Source organism: Lepidochelys olivacea, assembly GCF_965140295.1.
Source record: "Lepidochelys olivacea isolate rLepOli2 genome assembly, chromosome: 5".
In the NCBI taxonomy this organism is placed as follows: domain Eukaryota; kingdom Metazoa; phylum Chordata; order Testudines; family Cheloniidae; genus Lepidochelys; species Lepidochelys olivacea.
In genome coordinates this window covers 89582856-89602176 of record NC_140415.1, presented here as the reverse complement: position 1 = coordinate 89602176, position 19321 = coordinate 89582856, and the positions used below count along the sequence as shown (strand labels likewise).

The 19321-nt window shown below is 39.7% G+C and overlaps 1 protein-coding gene across 3 annotated transcripts in view; it reads left to right on the top strand.

Annotated features, from left to right (window-relative positions):
• Positions 1-3474: 3474 nt before the first annotated feature.
• Positions 3475-19321, top strand: part of ERCC6L2 (ERCC excision repair 6 like 2) — a gene marked incomplete at its 3' end in the record, with an annotated part of 234477 nt that continues 218630 nt past the window's right edge. For all 3 annotated transcript variants that reach the window (XR_014711759.1, XM_084629081.1, XM_084629082.1), the window contains exons 1-5: positions 3475-3547; positions 4368-4446; positions 5177-5459; positions 9550-9965; positions 17861-17980. Coding sequence is in view for 2 of the 3 variants with exons in the window: in XM_084629081.1 (XP_084485207.1) it covers positions 5444-5459; positions 9550-9965; positions 17861-17980 (552 nt within the window). The remainder of the gene's footprint in view (positions 3548-4367; positions 4447-5176; positions 5460-9549; positions 9966-17860; positions 17981-19321) is intronic.

The following is a 19321-nucleotide window of genomic DNA, read 5'->3' as shown; positions in this document are numbered from 1 at the left end:
AATAAAATTAAATAGGAATAGAGTTCATATTTAGGTACAGAATTTGGATAAATATTTGAGTGCTGAAGAACTATTAACTGAAAACTGGAAGTCCTTTTACAACATTTTCCACGCAGCAAATACTGTATGAGATATTTTAGGCAGCATAGCAAATAATTTCTAGCTTGAGCTGAAAAGAGCAGATTTCCTGAAAGAGGAAAAACTTAAAGGTACAAACAAATGGAAATCCACTCATTGGCTTTTCAAAATATTTTCATTATGGGCCCGATCCTAAAAGGGGTTTGCATTGCAAATTCCTATTCTCAGTGGGCCAGAGTCTCTATTGTGCTCCAGCCCTTTTGCATCATTCAGGTGGTACAGGGGACAGGTCGTGGTTGTAAATGGCCAACAGAGAATTTCTCTGGCAGAGAGGAACGCCTTCATGAAATAAATCTGGCAGAGCCAGCTCCTATGCCGTCCACCATAATGCAAGGGGGCACTGGAAAAGAGAGGGGGTGAATGTAAAGGAGAATTGATCCCAATGATTTCAATGGGAGTTCTGTATTTGGGCCCTAATTCTGCTCCTCTTTAAGACAATGACAGTTTTTTCATTGACTTAAATGGAAGCAGGCTCAGGCCTTTGGAGTACTTACAGGATCGGGCCCCCTGTTTGCTTATTAACAAAGTTAGTGTGTTTAAGCAATAGCTTTAGCACAGTGCCCTTCTCTTATTTGATTCTATAGTGAAGTCACCAGGCTGAATTTGTGACATCCCAGAGATATGGTGTGATCTATGCAGAAAGTGAATTCACCACAGTGTCAAGTACAAGAGTAGCTGTGCTGTGACAGAGTTCTTATTAAAACACAAATATCTCCATAAAAATAAAACCTGGAAAAATTCTGGTTAAGTAAACTTTTTGATATAAATGCATCTTGTCTTCAAGTATGATCCAATGTGAAAGCATCCTTGGAAGAAGTACTGCCTATACTGTAGCTGATTTTCTAAGATACTATGAGGGTGACAGATATTCATTTATCCAAGGCTAGGTTTGAGACACTGGAGTGTTTTATTCTGTCAATTTTGTATCTGAAATGCTGTCCTGTTTTCAGCTCAGGTTTTATAAGGGTATGTTTCCTGTCATGTTCCTTTTGAATGAATGTATTTAAATGTATGATTGATTGTATATTTTAAAACAATAAAAGTTATTTGTACCATATTACATGTAATTTTTAAACAATCGCTGCCAACATTTTGACAAGTGTGATTTTCGTTATTTATGAGTATATTACTAAAGTGCTGTAATATATTTAGTCAAAGTAACAAAGTTCTAGGAACATGAGTCTTTGTTGAGAAATGAGGCAAGTGTTTCAGGTGTCTGTTTGGATGTTTTTGTTTAGTTTTTTTTTTTAAAGCAAGCAAGTGTGCCAGTTATTGAGTTGAGAATTAGTGATGTGCTACTGTGTTCACTGAAGTCTTCTAATTGGGGATAAACAGAAGCTTATTGGAAATATGGGCTGTGTTACACTAGACTTGCTTCACAAAGCTGGATTTTTTCCCATGTAATATTGGATGAGACTTACAGTAATGCCACCTTTCCTCTGTATAATACTATAATAATCCTATGAGGCCACTCTCACTAGCCCAGTACAGTAGACCTGCATTTCAAATTCCATGAAGTAATTATTTTAATTGCTTGTTTAGTTCCATAATGTTTTCTTAAATATGCTTTTAAATCCCCTTTTCCCTATTGATTCTTCTACAAATGGCAGTTGCATTGGGAGGAAGTGCAATTACTATACAGCCAGCTACCATACCAGCTATCTTCTGCCCCATTCCCAAATGACCTCCTGTATTTCAGGCTGGAGTAAGGATTGATGTAGAAGAAGAAGAAGAAGAAAAGAATAATTGGGTAAATTGGAAGCTTAACAGAGAATATGGGCCAAAAGAACTGGCAAGCACCACTGCCCAATAAATTAAAAAGGAAGACGTTTTCTGAGTCAACGCTAACATTTAAGTGGATACTTATCACTAGGATCCCTAAAAAGTATGTGGGGGAGAAGGGAGAAGTCTGATCTTATTGCCAAATACAGAACCAAGGTTAATTTATTTTGGGCCCATAGACATTATTTCAAGGGAATAATATTGTATATACTTAGCTGGTTTCAGTTATTCATGTGCAGGAGAAAAAAGACATCAAGTAGGTTGACAGTGTTATTTCTCAAACTGATTCTAACTTACAGAAGTGTAAGACACATAGAGATGTCAATGAAAGAGTTGCAGTCCACAGAAAGCAGTGTATAACAACATTCTCTATTTTTCAGAAACTAAAGCCAGCAAGTTCACATTAGTCAATAACCAGGTCAGGATGTGGCAGGAGGAAATGTAGACAGTCTAATATATGTAGTTTACTAATTTAAGCAGGTAAAGGACATTCTATTGTATTATCTTGTAATTATAAAGTTTTCTGGAAAGAAACTGATTATTTTAGTTAATAAACTCAGCCATGTTTTGTGGATGGAACAAAGATAGTCATTTGCTTAATTCTCTGTTCCCTGGAGATGGGTTTGAGATTTGTTTTTTTTTGAGGGTTTGGAGATTTTTGGGTGCGTGGAACTCTGTCACTTTCATTTATCACTGTAAAAATTGGAGGAAGAGGTATTGGGTTTTTTTCCCAGAGTTATCTTTTAGGATTTTATTGAAGATTTTTAGGACCAAATTCAGAGGTATGTGTAAAATGGTATAAATCAGCCCACCCTACACTCAGACTTTCTTACGTATTGTAGCAATAGTAAGAGAGTCTAAAATGGTGTAATTTCCATGCCAAGGCGATTGAAGTAAGAATCATCCAGTGGTCAGCTCCCTGGAATAGGAGTTAGGAGACCTGGGGTGAAATCCTGATCCCATTGAAGTCAATGAGATTTTTGCCACTGCCTTCAGTGCAGCCAGGATTTCACCTCTGTTCTGTTGCTGCCTGTGCTGCTTACCCGCTTTGTGTCATTAGGCAAGTCACTTCTTATTAATTTGCATTACCATAGTGCCGAGGAGCCCATTAGAGCAGGTGCTGAATAGATGCAGAACAAAGGGGAATACCTGAGTGAAAACATTTGTACAGCACTATCGTTTTAGCCTCTACCCTGACATTTAGGCAGGCCCGCTCCAGCAAAGCGGTGGCTGTGACGGTGCCTGTGGCTACTCCTTGCCCGAGCCCGCCTGGCTGCTCAGGGCAGGAGCCGCTTAGTAACGGGTCAGTAACAGCCCCTGGACGGGGTCGCTGGGCCGGCTGCAGCGGGGCAGGGACGGACTGGACGGAGCCCGACCCTACGTCGGAAGAACGACGCGCCCCACCTTTCCAGGGAGAGCCGGGCGCATAGCGCGAGAATTGAAAACATCACGTTAGCGGCGCCTGAAGCCAACAGCCCTTCCACCGAGGCTGCGGCGCCTTTAAGAGAAAATCCCGTAGAGCCGCTTTCTCATCTCGCGATATTTGGCTGTAGAGCCTGCCCCCGGAGGCACCGGCTGGAGTGGGGCAGCCGCAGCCCCCGGTCGGTGCGAAGCGGGTGAAGTCCAGGCAAGGAGCAGGGAGGGGGGTGTCTGTCCCCCGCGCTCCCTCCCCCCACGAGCGGGGAGCTGCCCTGGGTCCAGCCCCCCCCCGACCATAGCGGGGAGCGACCGTGCCCGGAGCAGTCTCCCTCCCCGTCCTCATGCAGCCCCCTCCCACCCAGGGGGATCCGCTGCGGGGCAAGGGAATGGGGGGCTTCAACTGACCAGGGCCAGCCATACCCCCGCGCGGGCGGGGGGGGGGTTGCAAACGCTGCCCCTTGAACTGTCCCCTCCTTATCAACCCATTCCAACCGCTCCCCGGTTCCATAGGAGCCGCAGGAAACTGCCCCTTAAATTCTCCAGGTCCAGAAGTGTTTTAATATTCTCTGAAACACACTCGTAGCAGGGAATATGTTATCTTCCCCTCCCCCTCTCCCTTTTGCAATAAAGTGACAGAAATTTGGGACTTATGCAGAACCTCTCCATTTAGATGTAAATGAAATCACGCTGTACTTTGGAGGATTGGGGTGAGGACCGAGGAGGTGTTATGCTGTCAATGAACATTTTGTTACTTCCTAAACACGCCTGATTTTGTGATAAAGCATCATGGGGAGGAGTGGGAAGAAGCGTGGGATTGGGTTCTTAACTGGGGGAAATACTGAAATAATTTAATAAAAGGTCCCCGTCCTGCATTATTTGTGCACTTGGAGTTGTGAGTGCACAAGGAGTGCAAGACTTGACCCTCGAATGTGTGTGTATATTAAGGGAGATATTCCCAGATCTGTTATATTGATTTCCCTTCAAATTTTAAATACCATTTTGACACAGGCTGTATTTATTTTCACCAGATTTTAATACTATCAACATTTTTTATTTTGAAACTGATCACGCTACCTCAATTAAATTTTAATGGAGGGCAAAGACTAGGTAAGTATTGGTTAATATGAAGAGATTGTGTGTCCATCTCTTTATTTGGTTTTCTTCAATGTCTCTATTTGCCATTTGTTCCCTGTAGTCTTTATTTTATGTTAAAATCTAGTTAAAACCTGGTATATGGTTTGTAAGAACAATTAGAGGTGAATTGGAAAATTTTTATGTGTTTAATTCCCAGTTTGATTTGCCTGTTTGTCTGATGGTCTGTCCGGAAGAGGTGTATATACTCTGTTGGATAACATGAGTTATTTCCTCTGTTTGTTAACAAGTGGGAGCTTGAGTATGTATTAAAAGATGATTGAAAGATATTGCGTAAGAAAAAAAACAAGAGTACAGGTTTTTAGTAAATGCTATGATACCAAATACCAGGGCATATAGGAAAAGGTGATAAAACAGATTGACATGAACATTGTTGTTCATTGGTAAGATGATTTAACTTAATAGGTTTCAGAGTAGCAGCCATGTTAGTCTGTATTCACAAAAAGAAAAGGAGTACTTGTGGCACCTCAGAGATGAATAAATTTATTTGAGCATAAGCTTTCGTGAGCTACAGCTCACTTCATTGGATGCTTATGTTCAAATAAATTTGTTAGTCTCTAAGGTGCCACAAGTACTCCTTTTCTTTTAACTTATTGATGTTAAACTCTTTAAGTAGCATGGTGAAAATGCTTGCCTGGTCAGTGGATGTCTTAAGTCCATTTCAGCCCATGTATTTTGTTCACAGGGACAGCTTGCTAGGATCCAAAGCATAGGCCATTGAGCATGTAATAAGAACTACACAACTACTACATTGAGCATGGAGTAAGAACATCACAACAGGCTCTTGAGTCCCATCTTGATTGGTGTTATACCTTCAAAGTTGAGTGACTGGCTCCTTTTCCTTCCATCTCTGTTAGCATATGGATGGACTCGCTGACTTCTTTTGTTATCGTGAATGTCTGGATGTTCTAATTCATGGATGTCACAAGTGCATGTGTGGTTATAAATTGAAATGTGTGACAGTAGAGGTAAGTTATTACTTATTTACCTTTTAAGGGTACTTTGGATTAATAAATATCTGTACAATGCTTTGAAGATGTAAAATGTAACACTGTTAAGTGACAGGTACTGTAAAGGGTTGCATAAATTCTCTGTTCATATAGTAAAGTGATACTACTCCCCAAATATAAAAGTGTTTATATTGGTCTAGCATATTCTCATACAGGAAAGGATATAAGTACCAATATAATTTTGATTTAAAAAACAACAAACAAAAACCCCACACTCCTGAGAAATAGGTATACTGATACATAAACTGTGTGTGGACCAGACTTGAGTGAATCTGCAGTGTGTCATCTCAAATCACATTTTTAGCAGCAAATTTTAGATTTATTTTTGTTACATGAAAACAACAAGGAGTCCAGTGGCACCTTAAAGACTAACAGATTTATTTGAGCGTAACCTTTCATGGGTAAAAACCCCACTTCAGATGCATGGTACAACTAAGATTACTGTAATTGAAAGATTACAGGATTCCCCCCCTTTTTGTGGCTTTTTAACAGCATGTTGTATATAGTCACTTTCACTTCTTTGTTGGTTAGATTCACTTCTAATTTTGCATACTAGCATGAAGATTCATACTTTTTTTGTGGGGGGGGGGTTACCTGTATGCTTTTCCTTAGGTACTCCAAACACATGTATGCAACAGTAACAATGAAACAAAGATTCTAATCTTTCAGAGATTAGATATATTCTTCTATGTTAATTTTTCATTTAATTAAGTAAACTTGTAATCTATTTCCAATTAATACATTTAAAAGAATTGTCCTGAAAATATATAGATCTCATAGGTGCCAGGGAAGAGAGCAAGAGTGTGTGGGTAGGAGAGTATTACCGCTCCCATGGATTCTTGCGTTGAAACCTAAGAGGGGACCAGTGGTCAGGTGTTTCCCCTCCCTCAGGACCCCTTCAAGGTCCCATTTAAAAGAGCGCAGAAGCAAATGGATGGATATTTTCATTTCTCTGGAACCTTTGCATTGGAATCAGGAGGAAGACAAGTGCCTAGGAAGATACCTTCCTACTCCTCATTGCTGTATCTCACTGCCAGTCTCTACTTTTTGGGTGCTCCTTCCCCACAAATAGTTCACGTGCCTGTCTCTGTTGCTACTGAAATTTAACATTGTTGTCTAAATCTACATAGTAGCAATGAAACTAATCAGTCTTAATTTCACTGCTACTGTAAAGGAGTACTGTGAGCACCACAGGCAATGAAACTGACTGTCCACAAACTCAGATTTGTAAGGCTCTCTTTACAATCATGATTGATAAATATTTCTTTTTAAAAAAGCTTGAATTCTATGGAAATTGATGGGTTTAGGCCTTCTTCTTGCCAAATTGGAAGTGGATTGTTCAAGCCCTGCTATACTGTTTCCTTCTGCTCTTTCCACCCTCAGTTAACAGTAGAGACAGTTTAAAAGTTACCTCTGTACATGCAATCTAAAAATGAGAGTCATGAGGCTGATATACCCCATCACCCTTTGGGGGAGGGGGGGACAGATGCATTACAGCCCCACAGTTGAGTCTGTAGGGTTGCCCCTGGTCTCAGGGCTGTGTGACCCTGTGGCCTTAGTCAGAAGCCTGGCCCTGGCTAGCTGGGCAGTGCAACCTAGCTGGCCAACATCAATAGTGCTGCTGAGCTGGGCCACCACCCCAGGATGGGCAGTGGCCAGGATAAGGGACCCGGGCCCACCCTCCACACCAGGTCCCAACTCAGGGCCCTGTCGGTGGCTGGGTTGTCCACCACCAGCTCAGCAGGGATTCTACCAAAATATGCCAAGCCTGTCTACAGTTCTACAACCTCTTTCCCACAAAGTTGCCTTAGGTTTCTTCCTACCCAATTCTCTGCAGTTTAATTTTTCCAGGTTTCCACAGTCTCTCCCTTCTCTGCAGCATCCCGAGCCTATGTTTTGGGGTCCATCTCCAGCTGGCCGGCCGGCCTCCACATCCTGAAGTGCAGGCAGTACACCTCCTTCCTCACTAGCGGTCAGCCCAGAGTGGGCTGCTCTGCTGCCTTTTATATCCTATCTCCAGCTGGAGCATGCCCAGCAGAGCCAAGGGGGCATGGCCTCCTCGGCCCAGAGAGAAGGATTAACCCCTGCTGCACTAGTGCAGTGCTGATACACCCCTTCACAATGAAATAACTAATTTTCAACTAAGTCGAATAGCTCTGTCAACACTGAGTTTGTTTGTTGAATGTAGAAAGTGGAACAGATGCAGTTGTATAAATGGGCCTTGTGTAAATTCATTGAGAATGTGACTAGGAAAAGAAAGCTGTCGGCAACACCACTCTGCTATATGTTTTTAAATTCATGTGCTGAGGCATATTTGTGTTGATTTTAAACAAGAGCTGCTTTTTCTCTTGTCTTCATGTTGAGAAACAAGGTGGGTGAAGTAATTTCTCTTATTGTACCAACTTCCGTTGGCAAGAGAGATGAGCTTCCTCTCTCACCAACAGAAGTTGTCTAATAAAAGATATTACCTCACCCACCTTGTGTCTCTAATACCCTGGGACTGACATGGCTACAATTACAGTTCATGTTGAGAGGCAAGATGATTTACACACTTTCATTAAGAAATAATTAATTATATCTACAGTAGTAATGTAAAGAGTAGATTCCTTGTTATCAATAGATCAGACTAAATTATATTCAGCAGAATGTCTTTCTAACCATGCCATCCTGTCTGATCCCAAACCTGTTGATTGTTATACATCAGTGGCCCTCCAGTACCTGCATGGAGTTCCACTGAAGTCGTCATGGAACAACTTGTGGGATTGAGGCTTTAGTCTTTATATTTTTTCATATATGTTTCATTGTTATTTACATTATTCAGTGCTAAATAGCCAGTAAAAACATAATTCTAGTGTGACTTTCATCCTAACCTCCTACCTTATGTTATATGTAAGGCCCTTCGTTACTGATTTTTTTTTTCCCCTGAAAAATTCACAAGTTTTTGAAAAAAGCCAGTATATAGGATTTTACAGGAGTTGGGGGGTTCTCATGTTCTCACCTGAATTTTGGCTTTTTTGGGACTTGGGAATTTTTCACAGGGCAAGTGGCTAAGGCTGCGCTGAACGGCAGGTGGGGTCAGGAGGGTGCTTTCTTTGGCAAGGGTGTCAGTACTCATGTGGTGTAGGCTTCTGCTCCACTCCTGATCTGGTCCTTCAGCATGGCACCAATCTGCCTCCTCTGTGCTGTGGGGGAGTGAGATGAGCAGGGAGCTGGCTCCCAGCAACTGAGACTGCCCGACCACTGCAGTTATAGGCCTGCAGGGAGCAGAACAGTGCACCCCGTGAATACTGGCCCCTGCCAGACAGAGCCCTCTCCTTCAGTGTGAAAGTGGATGGGGCCATGTTGAAGGGCTGGGATCAGAAGGGGACAGTGTCCGCCATCGGAAGCAGGGGGAACTCCGTATCGGTAGTCTTGGCTGTTGGGGCCAGGCTTCCTGCCCTTCTTGCTCCCCCACCTTGCAGCTGTAGCAGCCAGCCGCAGGGCACAGAGCCCCATCCACTTCCCCTGCCAAACAGAGTCTGTGCAAGGGAAGCAGAGGGGGCCATGCTGAAGGGCTAGCGGGGTCAGGAGGGCATTCTGTCTGGCAGGGAGGCCAGAATTCACGGAGTGCAGCCTTTTGCCCTTCTGCTGACCACCTCTTCAGCACTCCCTTGGCTGCCTCTGTGTCGGGGCACAGAAAGAGAGGGTAGGGAGTAAGGTCCTGGCAGCCAAGACCTCCTGAGCACTGTAGGGCATGGAAGGTTTCCTCAAGCGCTACATGGTGAGTACCGTCCCCATGAGTACTGGGCATCCCTCCCTAGCACTTGCTGCCCTTTGTTTTTGTTTTTTCCAGATTTTCTCCCATTTGTAAAATTTTTAGAGAGAACAGGATAAATTTCCAAGAAACATATATAAATAAAAACCAAAAATGAAGGGCCTTATTTATATTTATTTTCTCAGAACAGTGTTTATAAAATAGTGTGAACAGTGTTAACAAAAGCGTAATAAGTATAGCACTTTTTTCACATAGTTTGCAACCTCATCTTTTTTTGGGTGTTTTTGTTTTTAGACAGGTGGCATGCTGGAGAGAAGTGTCTTGCCCCATCTCCTGAAAGTGGGAAACTTTGTGAAGCCACAATAAAGTCAGTTGAAACAGACAAGAATGGGAAATCATTTGCAATTGTATCATTTTTGGGGTCTGAAGAAAAGAACATATTAATAACGAAACTCTGTAAAGCCAGAGATCCCCGGAATAGCTTAATATTTGATGATGAAGATTTGGAAAAGCCTTATTTCCCTGACCGAAGGCTTCCATCTCCTGCTGTTGCTTTTGAGTTATCTGGAGATGGGGACTGTATCCCTTATACAATTAATAGGTATCTGCGTGATTATCAAAGGAACGGGGTTCAGTTTCTCTATGGACACTATGCTCGTAAAAGAGGATGTATTCTTGGAGATGACATGGGACTTGGAAAAACAATACAGGTATTTTGTCATCTTAAACTATTGGTTCAGATATGACTATGCTTTATGAAATAGATTACATTTAAGGGTTAATGATTTTTAAAAGGCACCTATTTAAGAAGTTATAATTGTATATCTAGCTAGAGACCCAGTGTTTGTCTTTGTATTTCATATATTTTGAGAATTACTCTCTGTGCATCATAACAATGATTATAAATGGGGCTTTATACTTTTAACATGCACAGAGTGGATGAAGTTGTTTTTCATTTATTGTCTAGACAGCAACAGTTTTGTGCTGCTCTTGAAAAGTACTTCAAGTATACTCCAAACTTTGGAGACCCTAGCCAGATTTATATTGTAAAATCCAAGATATTTCATTCCATTGTTGTCTTCCAGTCAGAAATGTAAGTGTTTGATTTAGGCTACTATTCCTATAAGTAAAGATGACAGCTAATGTTAATGCAAAAGATACAGTATATAGTAGCATTTTTTCTTATCTGTTTTGGATCATCAGGGTTGAATGATTCAGTCAAAATTAGGACATTTTTAATCTGGAAGGAGGTTCTTACCCCTCCACTCCTTTTATTTAGTTAGCGGGTTGATTCCTAAAGTATCTAATATATGATGCCCTCTTCTCTCTCCCCCCCTTTCCCCCAACGGACTGCTCCATTGTCTAATTCCTTCCAGAGCCCCACTGATCCATCTACTCCAGTGTAAAATTCTCCCCACCCCCACTTCTGGGAAAGTTAACTGAGAATTTTCTTTACTCACTTTAGCATTGTCTCACACTGTAACATCATAACCCTTTTCTCTTTAAAAAGGGAGAATAAACTAAGTGTACTTTTGGCAAAGTGTCTCTCTAGGGGGAGTATTTATAGGTGTACCACACAATGTGCGTCTTCCTCTTGGTGCTGTAACATTCTCGGTTTGAATAAAACTGAACTGCTTGTGTTTGCATAATGCTGCACCTGGTTGTGCCTGGGTTTATTGTTAGCATGAGGTTGAGAGCAAAAGGAACTAATCAGATGCACTCAAATACAGTAGATGTAGAAGTATTTTTGTATTCTAAACTGCAAGTATCTCATACAATCTAATAAAAAACTTATATCCAAGGATATTTGGCAGTCAGTTTCAATACCACTAATATTTAAATAACCATTTTGGGTTTCTGCAATGTATCATATTTCAGTTGACTTGTGTCAACATTATGTTGGTAACATTCTTTGACATTCTGCCCACTCTACAAATCCCTCTCAAAGGAGAAGGAATACAAAGTAATAACACATGTTCACTATATTATTTATTGTGTTTACTTTTAAAATATAAACTAAAAAGTTCTTAAACTTTTTTCTTAACCTTGATCAACCTGTTTAGCTAATGCTCTATAATACCATCCAAACAATGAAACTAATTCTAAAAGTGCAATGTCATTGATAATTATAATGAAAAATACTTTCATCAAGCTGAATTTAAAATTTTACTTCTGCATATAAAGTGCTAGAATATCCCTTTGGATATACAAACATAGACTATTTTAGAGAGCAGGATTCCTAGAAGTTTGAATATCAAGCAGTTTGCCTGAAAGAATGGAACACATAGATGATGCTGGGTGATAGTGAGTGGCGTGCTTGCTGTGCTGTATAACTGTATGGAATAGTTAATTATTATGAAGGGGTAGACGGGAGACAAGCAAGCTTAGCATGTTGCAACAACTGATTTTTATGTGGTTGTTTGGAATTGGAATGTGATAAACTTTCTAATTGATACACCAACTTTGAAGAAGAATGCATCATTAAAAGAGTATCTTATATATTCCCCTCCCCAAAAAGTCAGTCTTTGTACTCTGCACTTTGAGCTGCAGGAAGGGCTATGCAGTGCATATGAAAGTACAAAAGAGGCAGGAGTCTCACTTATTTGTGTAGAAGACATTACTGTTTTGAAACAAGTATTATGTATATTCAGTCACTTTAACTACGTAACACATATCAGAAAACCTAATTTACAGTGCTGTAAAAATCTCCTCCTCCTCATGCTTGTTTACATGCTGAACTTCCCATCCCTGGCTCAAATTACAGTGTGATTCTGGAAGATGGCTGGGATGCCTTTAGGAAATACTAATGCACACAGTGAGAGATTTTTTTTCCACTTCTGAAGACTTTTTTTATTATAATGAGGAGATGTTCAAAAGCACTCGTGCAAATGTTTTATAAACAAGTCTGATTTCCCTTTTCCCCTTCACATTGGCCAGTGGGAAATGTTATTGCACTGTTTCCTAGACCCTGGTATATAGTATCTATTGCTAACTGACAGCGTGTAAGGAAAGAGCCTGTAAATGTTTCATTGTCAGCATGGGGAAAGATGCCTGTAAAAAAAAGCACTTTCCCAGAATCATAATTTGGTCTGTCATTTCAGGGATGAAATACCATTCTATCCTATGACCGATTCAGAGATTAGATTGTAGTTTGGAACACGTATTCTGGTTGATTTTATTCTTTTGGGATTTCTTTGAGGCTTAATTTAAACTTTGTTCCATAATGGATAACTTGGTTTCTGTAAATGATTTGTTAAACTTCTATTCAATACAATTTATTTTAGCAACCCCCTACAGTAGCTTAGAAACTCCTGACATTTTCTAAACTTCCCTTTTCAAAAAGTGTGTAATTCAGCCTAAAATCTCATTTTCAGTTGTAACATTGCATACAAATTCTCAAGATGACAATTCATTTCTCAACTAAATTTCATTTAAATCAGTTGGGCTCAGTTTTATTTTCAAAGTCAGAGTTTGAATATGGAGTATTTTATTAACTCTAGGAAAATACTGTTGGTTTTTAATACCACAAGAACATGAAGGAGACACTGCATGAGGTTAAATTAGCATATTAAAGCTCCAATCCTGCAAACTACTCAGAATAGGTGTACCTCTGCTCTTCTGTAGATCTTCACAGAAGTCAATGGGGCTCTGGGCGGATCCCTGTTGAAGTCAGTGGGACTCCATGGGAATGGAGGTCTGCCCATGTGCAGCAGTTTGCAGATTTTGGTTTTAGGAGTGTAATGTTTAAACCTGATGAAGTCTTGAATTTCAGAATTACTGTTTAAACTCCTCCTTCACCTTCCCCAAACATATTATCCTACATGGGGCTGGTGTGTCTGATGTAAACTTTAAAAAAAATTCATATTTCAGGCAGCCACTTCCTCAATCCATGTGGCATGCAGAATTACCTTCTGTTACACCATAGTCACAGTGGGGTGGCTTATGGGCAAAGTACAGGCTTAATTTTAAATTTCCTTACATTTGTCCATTTAATGTTAAAAGAACATGGTTTTAACTAGGGCTATCAAGAGATTAAAAAAGTTAATCATGCTGTTAAACAATAATAGAATACCATTTATTTAAATTTTTTTTGATTTCTACATTTTCAAATATATTGATTTCAATTTCAACACAGATTACAAAATGTACAGTGCTAATTTTATATTTTTATTACAAATATTTGACTGTAAAAAACACAAGAAATAGTATTTTTCAATGCACTACAGTACTTGTATGAGGTGAAATCTATTTATGGTGAAAGCTGAACTTACAAATGTAGACTTATTGACAAAAAGAACTGCACTCAAAAATAAAACAATGTAAAACTTGAGCCTATAAGTTTACTCAGTCCTACTTCTTGTTCAACCAGTTGCTCAGACAAACAAGTTTGTTTACATTTGCAGGCGATAATGCTGCCCGCTTCTTGTTTACAATGTCATCTGAAAGTGAGAATAGGCATTCACAGGGCACTGTTGTAGCTGGCGTCGCAAGATATTTGCGTGCCAGATGCGCTAAACATTCATATGTCCCTTTATGCTTCAACCACCTTTCCAGAGGACATGCGTCCATGCTGATGACAGGTTCTGCTCGATAATGATCCAAACCAGTGTGGCCTGATGCACATTCATTTTCATCATCGGAGTCCGATGCCACCAGCAGAAGGTTGATTTTTTTTTTTTTTGGTGGTTTGTGTTCTGTAGCTTCCGCATCAGAGTGTTGCTCTTTTAAGACTTCTGAATGCATGCTTCACACTTTGTCCCTATCAGATTTTGGAAGATTCTTAAACCTTGGGTTGAGTGCAGTAGCTATCTTTAGAAATCTCACATCGGTACCTTCTTTATGTTTTGTCAAATCTGCAGTGAAAGTGTTCTTAAAACGGACGACATGTGCTGTGTCATCATGCAGTACTGCTATAACATGAAATATATGGCAGAATATGGGTAAAACAGAGCAGGAGACATACAATTTCTCCCCAAGGAGTTCAGTCATGAATTTAATTAGTGCATTATTTTTTTAATGAGCATCATCAGCATGAAAGCATGTCTTCTGGAATGGTGGCTGAAGCATGAAGGGGCATATGAATGTTTAGCAAATCTGGCACGTAAATACCTTGCAACACCGGCTACAACAGTGCCATGTGAACACCAGTTCTCACTTTCAGGTGAAATTATCTCCCATAAATGTAAACAGACTTGTTTGTCTGAGCGATAGGCTGAACAAGAAGTAAGATTGCGTGGACTTATAGGCTCTGAAGTTACATTGTTTTGTTTTTAAGTGCAGTTATATAACAAAAAAAAAATCTACATTTGTAAGTTGTACTTTCATGATTGCACTACAGTACTTGTGTGAGGTGAATTGAAAAATACTATTTCTTTTATCATTTTTACAGTGCAAATATTTGTAATAAAAAATAATATAAAGTGAGCACTGTACACTTTGTATTCTGTGTTGTAATTGAAATCCATATATTTGAAAATGTAGAAAAACATCCAAAATATTTAATAAATTTCAATTGGTATTCTGTTTAGCAGTGTGATTGAAACTGCGATTAATCACAATTTTTTTAATTAATCATGTGAGTTAACTGTGATTAATAGACAACCCTAGTTTTAACTTATCTTAGTGGTGTCCTCAGGTATGAAGAAGTAATTTTACTTACTGATTTTTTTTTTATGGAAGCAGGGGTGGTGCTGGTGGATAGTGGTGAGTAGCAAGATCTCTCTTCCTTTTCCAGCACACCTTGAAAAGAGGCTAAAAATGAAGTTAAAGGCCTGAAGAGCAAATAAAGTTTGAAGTCTTTATTTTTTCCTAATTATTTCCTTAAACTTGTGACCACCTAAGTAGTTGTGCTGTAAAATAGTTATTACAGAACGTTCTGAGAAATGGCCGTGTCTGTTGTAGCAGGATGGATTTACAAAATAATTTATATATGTTTATTTTACGGAGTTCAAACTATATTGTTTCTCGAGGTTGTGTCTCCCCTATCTATCTGTTATGAGGTGCCTCAGACAAAAGTGAAATGTTTTTGGCTTCAGTTCCCCCTCCTTATGCTGTCTATTCTCCAGTTTGCTTCCTGCTTCAGTTGAAGGAGCAGCAGATTTCTCTGGCAGATTGTTCTTTTTCAGGCCTTTGCCATAGTTGCCAAAATGTGAAAGTTTGATGGGAATAATTCTTCAAATAAATGAAGAGTCTGGAAGCCACTAGAGGTTGTTATTATTTTCTGGGGAATTTCAGTTTATGCTTGAAAGGAGAAAAAAAAAAAAGTCCACAGCCACCAAAAACTTCTTATTAAAATTCACTGATATGCATACAAACTTCCAGAACTGCCTTACCCCTGATATGAAGAATTGTGCCTAAAATTCTGTTGCCTCCTCTGGCCCCTATGGCAGCTTTCCATTCTCCTGCCCCACATGGTGGCTTCCCCCTCTTCTGCCCCACCCATCTCTATCCTTTGCAGGTTTTTGTCCTCGCAGTTCAGAATTCCTTGTTGGCTGTCTCCCTCCTCCATTCCCTGTTGGCTACCTCCTTCTCTCAGTGGTGCTGACAGCTTTAGCTCTGTCCTGCTATGAACAGCTGTGAGGCAGCTGCAGAGGGAAGGGATGGGAGCTGGCTGCTGCCGTGAGCAATAGAGGAACTGCTGAACTTCTAAAAGATGAGCACTGCAGTGGCAGAACAGTTGCTTCTTACTGCTGCATAGTCCCTGGGACACCATACCTGGGTGGTTTTTAAAAATGTCAGGTTTCAGAGTAGCAGCCTTGTTAGTCCATATTCGCAAAAAGAAAAGGAGTACTTGTGGCACCTTAGACACTAACAAATTTATTTGAGCATAAGCTTTCATGAAATTTGTTCGTCTCTAAGGTGCCACAAGTACTCCTTTTCTTTTTTAAAAAATGTGACTCTTGTAGCCAAACCGTGTCTGTCAATAGCTTTGCTTTTTGCGTTCTGTTTGTTCTGGATGACCACTGAAGTGTAGCTCAAACTATGAGCCCCTAGCGTACTATAGAATGTTGCAGTGTATGTACCATATTACCTCAAGCCACCCACATTCCAAGCTGACAGATAAGCTGAAGTCAGCAGAGAATGCTTTGCAACTGGGGCTTAACAAGGTGACCTTGCTGTACTTCAGGCCCTGAATCCAATGGAGAAAGCTAATCCTGTTGCTAGCCTCAGAGAATCAGAGGAGCAAGGACTCTATCGTGGGAAGCAGTGGCTCTGAAAAAGACTTTGGGGCCATTTTGGATAGTCAGTTGAATGTGAGCTGCCAGTGCAATGCTGGCCCAAAGGACTAATATGATCGTTGGATGCATGAACAAGGAAATATCAAGTAGGTGTAGGCAGGTTATATTACCGTTGTATTTGGCACTAGTGCAACTGCTACTGGAATGCTATGTCCAATTCAGATGTTCACAATTCAAGAAGGATGATGCTAAATTGGAGAGGGCTCAGAGAAGAGCCACAGGAATGATCAAATTGGTTCCTAATCTGTGGTCTGTGGACCTCTGGGGATCAATGGTCTATGCCTAAGCGGTCCGCGAAAGGTGGTTGTTACCATAAACAGTGGTTTTCAACCTGTGGTCCATGGCCCCCGGGGGTCCGCAGACTATCTCTAAGATTTCCAGAGGGGTCCACACCTCCATTCAAAATTTTTTAGAGATCTGGAAATGAAAAAAAAGGTTGAAAACTGCTAGATTAAAAGATTTGAAAATATGCCATTATAGTGATTGAGCTCCTTGTGTCAGTCTATTCAGTTTAACAAAGAGAAGGTTAAGGGGTGATTTGATTGTAGTGTATAAGTACTTACCTGGGGCCCCAAAATTTGATATTGTGTTCTTCACTCTAGCAGAGAAAGGTATAACAAGATCAAATGGCTGGAAGTTGAAGCTAGATAAAAGTAGGCTGGAAATAAGGTGCACATTTTTAACATTGAGAGTAATTAACCACTGGAACAATTTATCAAGTTGTGATGGATTCTTTGTCACTGGCAATTTTTTAATCAAGATTGAATGCTTTTCTAAAAGACATGCTCTAGTTTAAGTGGTAATTAATTCAGGAAAGTCCTGTGGCCTGTGTATACAGGAGGTCAGACTAGCAGATCATAGCGGTCTCTTCTGGCCTTATCTATGAAATACATAAGAAATACATATTAATAGGATTGAGCAACCATCAGTTTAAAACCCTTCCTTTCCCTTCCCCAGAGGAAACTTTGGACTGAAGTTTCAGGTGGACTAACCACATCTTTGCTGCTTCTGTTTTCCCATTAAAGGACCCTATTTCCTCCTTTCTTTGGAAAGTTCCCAGGCATGCCCCTTCCGTCGTTTCTCACTATCCTCGTGCACTACATCTTCTGTATTTTTCAGGGATCTGTTTTTTTCTTCATCCATTAGCAAACATTCTAGCCCTGTAAACCATTTTTTACCATCTGGCCAAGGGTAGATGATTCTCCAGAAAAAGGGGAGTTGAAGTCATATTTCAAGGATGAAGTCAACAAACACTGAGGATGCTTAGCACTTCTAGGATCGTGCTCTGAATGTCTGTTGTCTGAAGGACATATTCATATTTTGTTGCATTTTCTGCATATTCACTGTAAATTGCATTCTTTCTCTAGGTCATTTCGTTTCTGGCTGCAGTACTACACAAAAAGGGAACACGTGAAGATATTGAAAACAATATGCCAGAGTTTTTATTGAGGACCATGAAAAAAGAACCAACATATATCCCCAAAAAGGTAAAAATTTTAATTGATATAGATTTTTTCTTTGATAACATAAAACACTTATTTTTGATAACATAAAAGTTGATGCTGTTTTTTTTAATAAAAACTTACTTGCACTGCAAAAAATATGTTTGCATAAACCAGGTTTTGGGTGTTATATAGTTTGCATGTGTAAATACAGATGTTCATGGATTTTTGATAATGCAAGTCAACCTCCCGTTTTTTTTAAAACCGAGACAATGCAATATGTAGGTCTAGTATTTATTTAACTATGCAAAATGTGAAAATTCAGTGGGAAAATTCAGCAGGATGAATCTAATGGTCTAAGTAGGTAGTGAAGCAATTGTCCGTAAAAGGAAAATTAAATGTTATGCTTTAATACATCGTATATTGTGTACTTAAAAAAACATTATTTAAGTTGCAAAGTCAAGCACTTGAAAGTTAGGAAATGCTAGTCTCACCTTAACTCTTCCATGTATGTCCTTTCTGTGCACTGAATGAGTCAGGTGTCCTATGGAAAACTACATGTGATCATGTAGTTAAGACCTATGAACAATGGAAGCAAGAAAAGGAAAATGGTTTATATCTGCAGAACCGAGTGTAATTTCATGAGACAAAGAAAAAGTATTTCTCCAGCCTAAGGGCTTTCCCTCTGATGAATTTCAAAATCCTGCTACAAATGATGGAGGTTTTAGCATGTCTCAAGAAAGATTGGAAGGATCTTTTATAACAGAAAGAGCTAGGCAACCTAAACATAGGGATAGCTATTGGTTCCCTTTATAATGACTGTTACAAGTTTATAGGTCTTTTGGTGGTTCAAAATTACATTGTATCTGTGAAGTTTCTATAAGCTATAAAATGTTGAATGGTAGACACATGATGATTTTAGAAGTGAGGCTATATGATTTCCTGTATAATCTGTTATAATGCTAGCAAATGGATAAATTATCTAAAAGTTTATTTTAAATGTAAGACGCACCTTCATATGCCTACATTGAAAGACCTAGCTGATTTTCATTTGATTGAGGTGATTGAGTTGCAGGAACCATCTTAAACCATTAAACCTTTTATTTAAATACTTATCACTTAAATATTTTTAATGGTTGGTTTGTGGGTCCGTCTTCTTTTCAGGGCTAAATAAGCTGCAACTTAATATAGTTGATTTTATGGGACTCATGTTGTAAGACTGCACCAGCAAGTTTGCCACTGTTTTAAAGTAATGGCACTTATAATGCTAATTTATATATTATTCTGTAGCAGGCGTCTTTTGATATTTTATGTGTATCAATGTGTACGGAACCAACATAATGAGTAGCCAATCCAAATTATTATATGGATAATAATTTCAGTTTG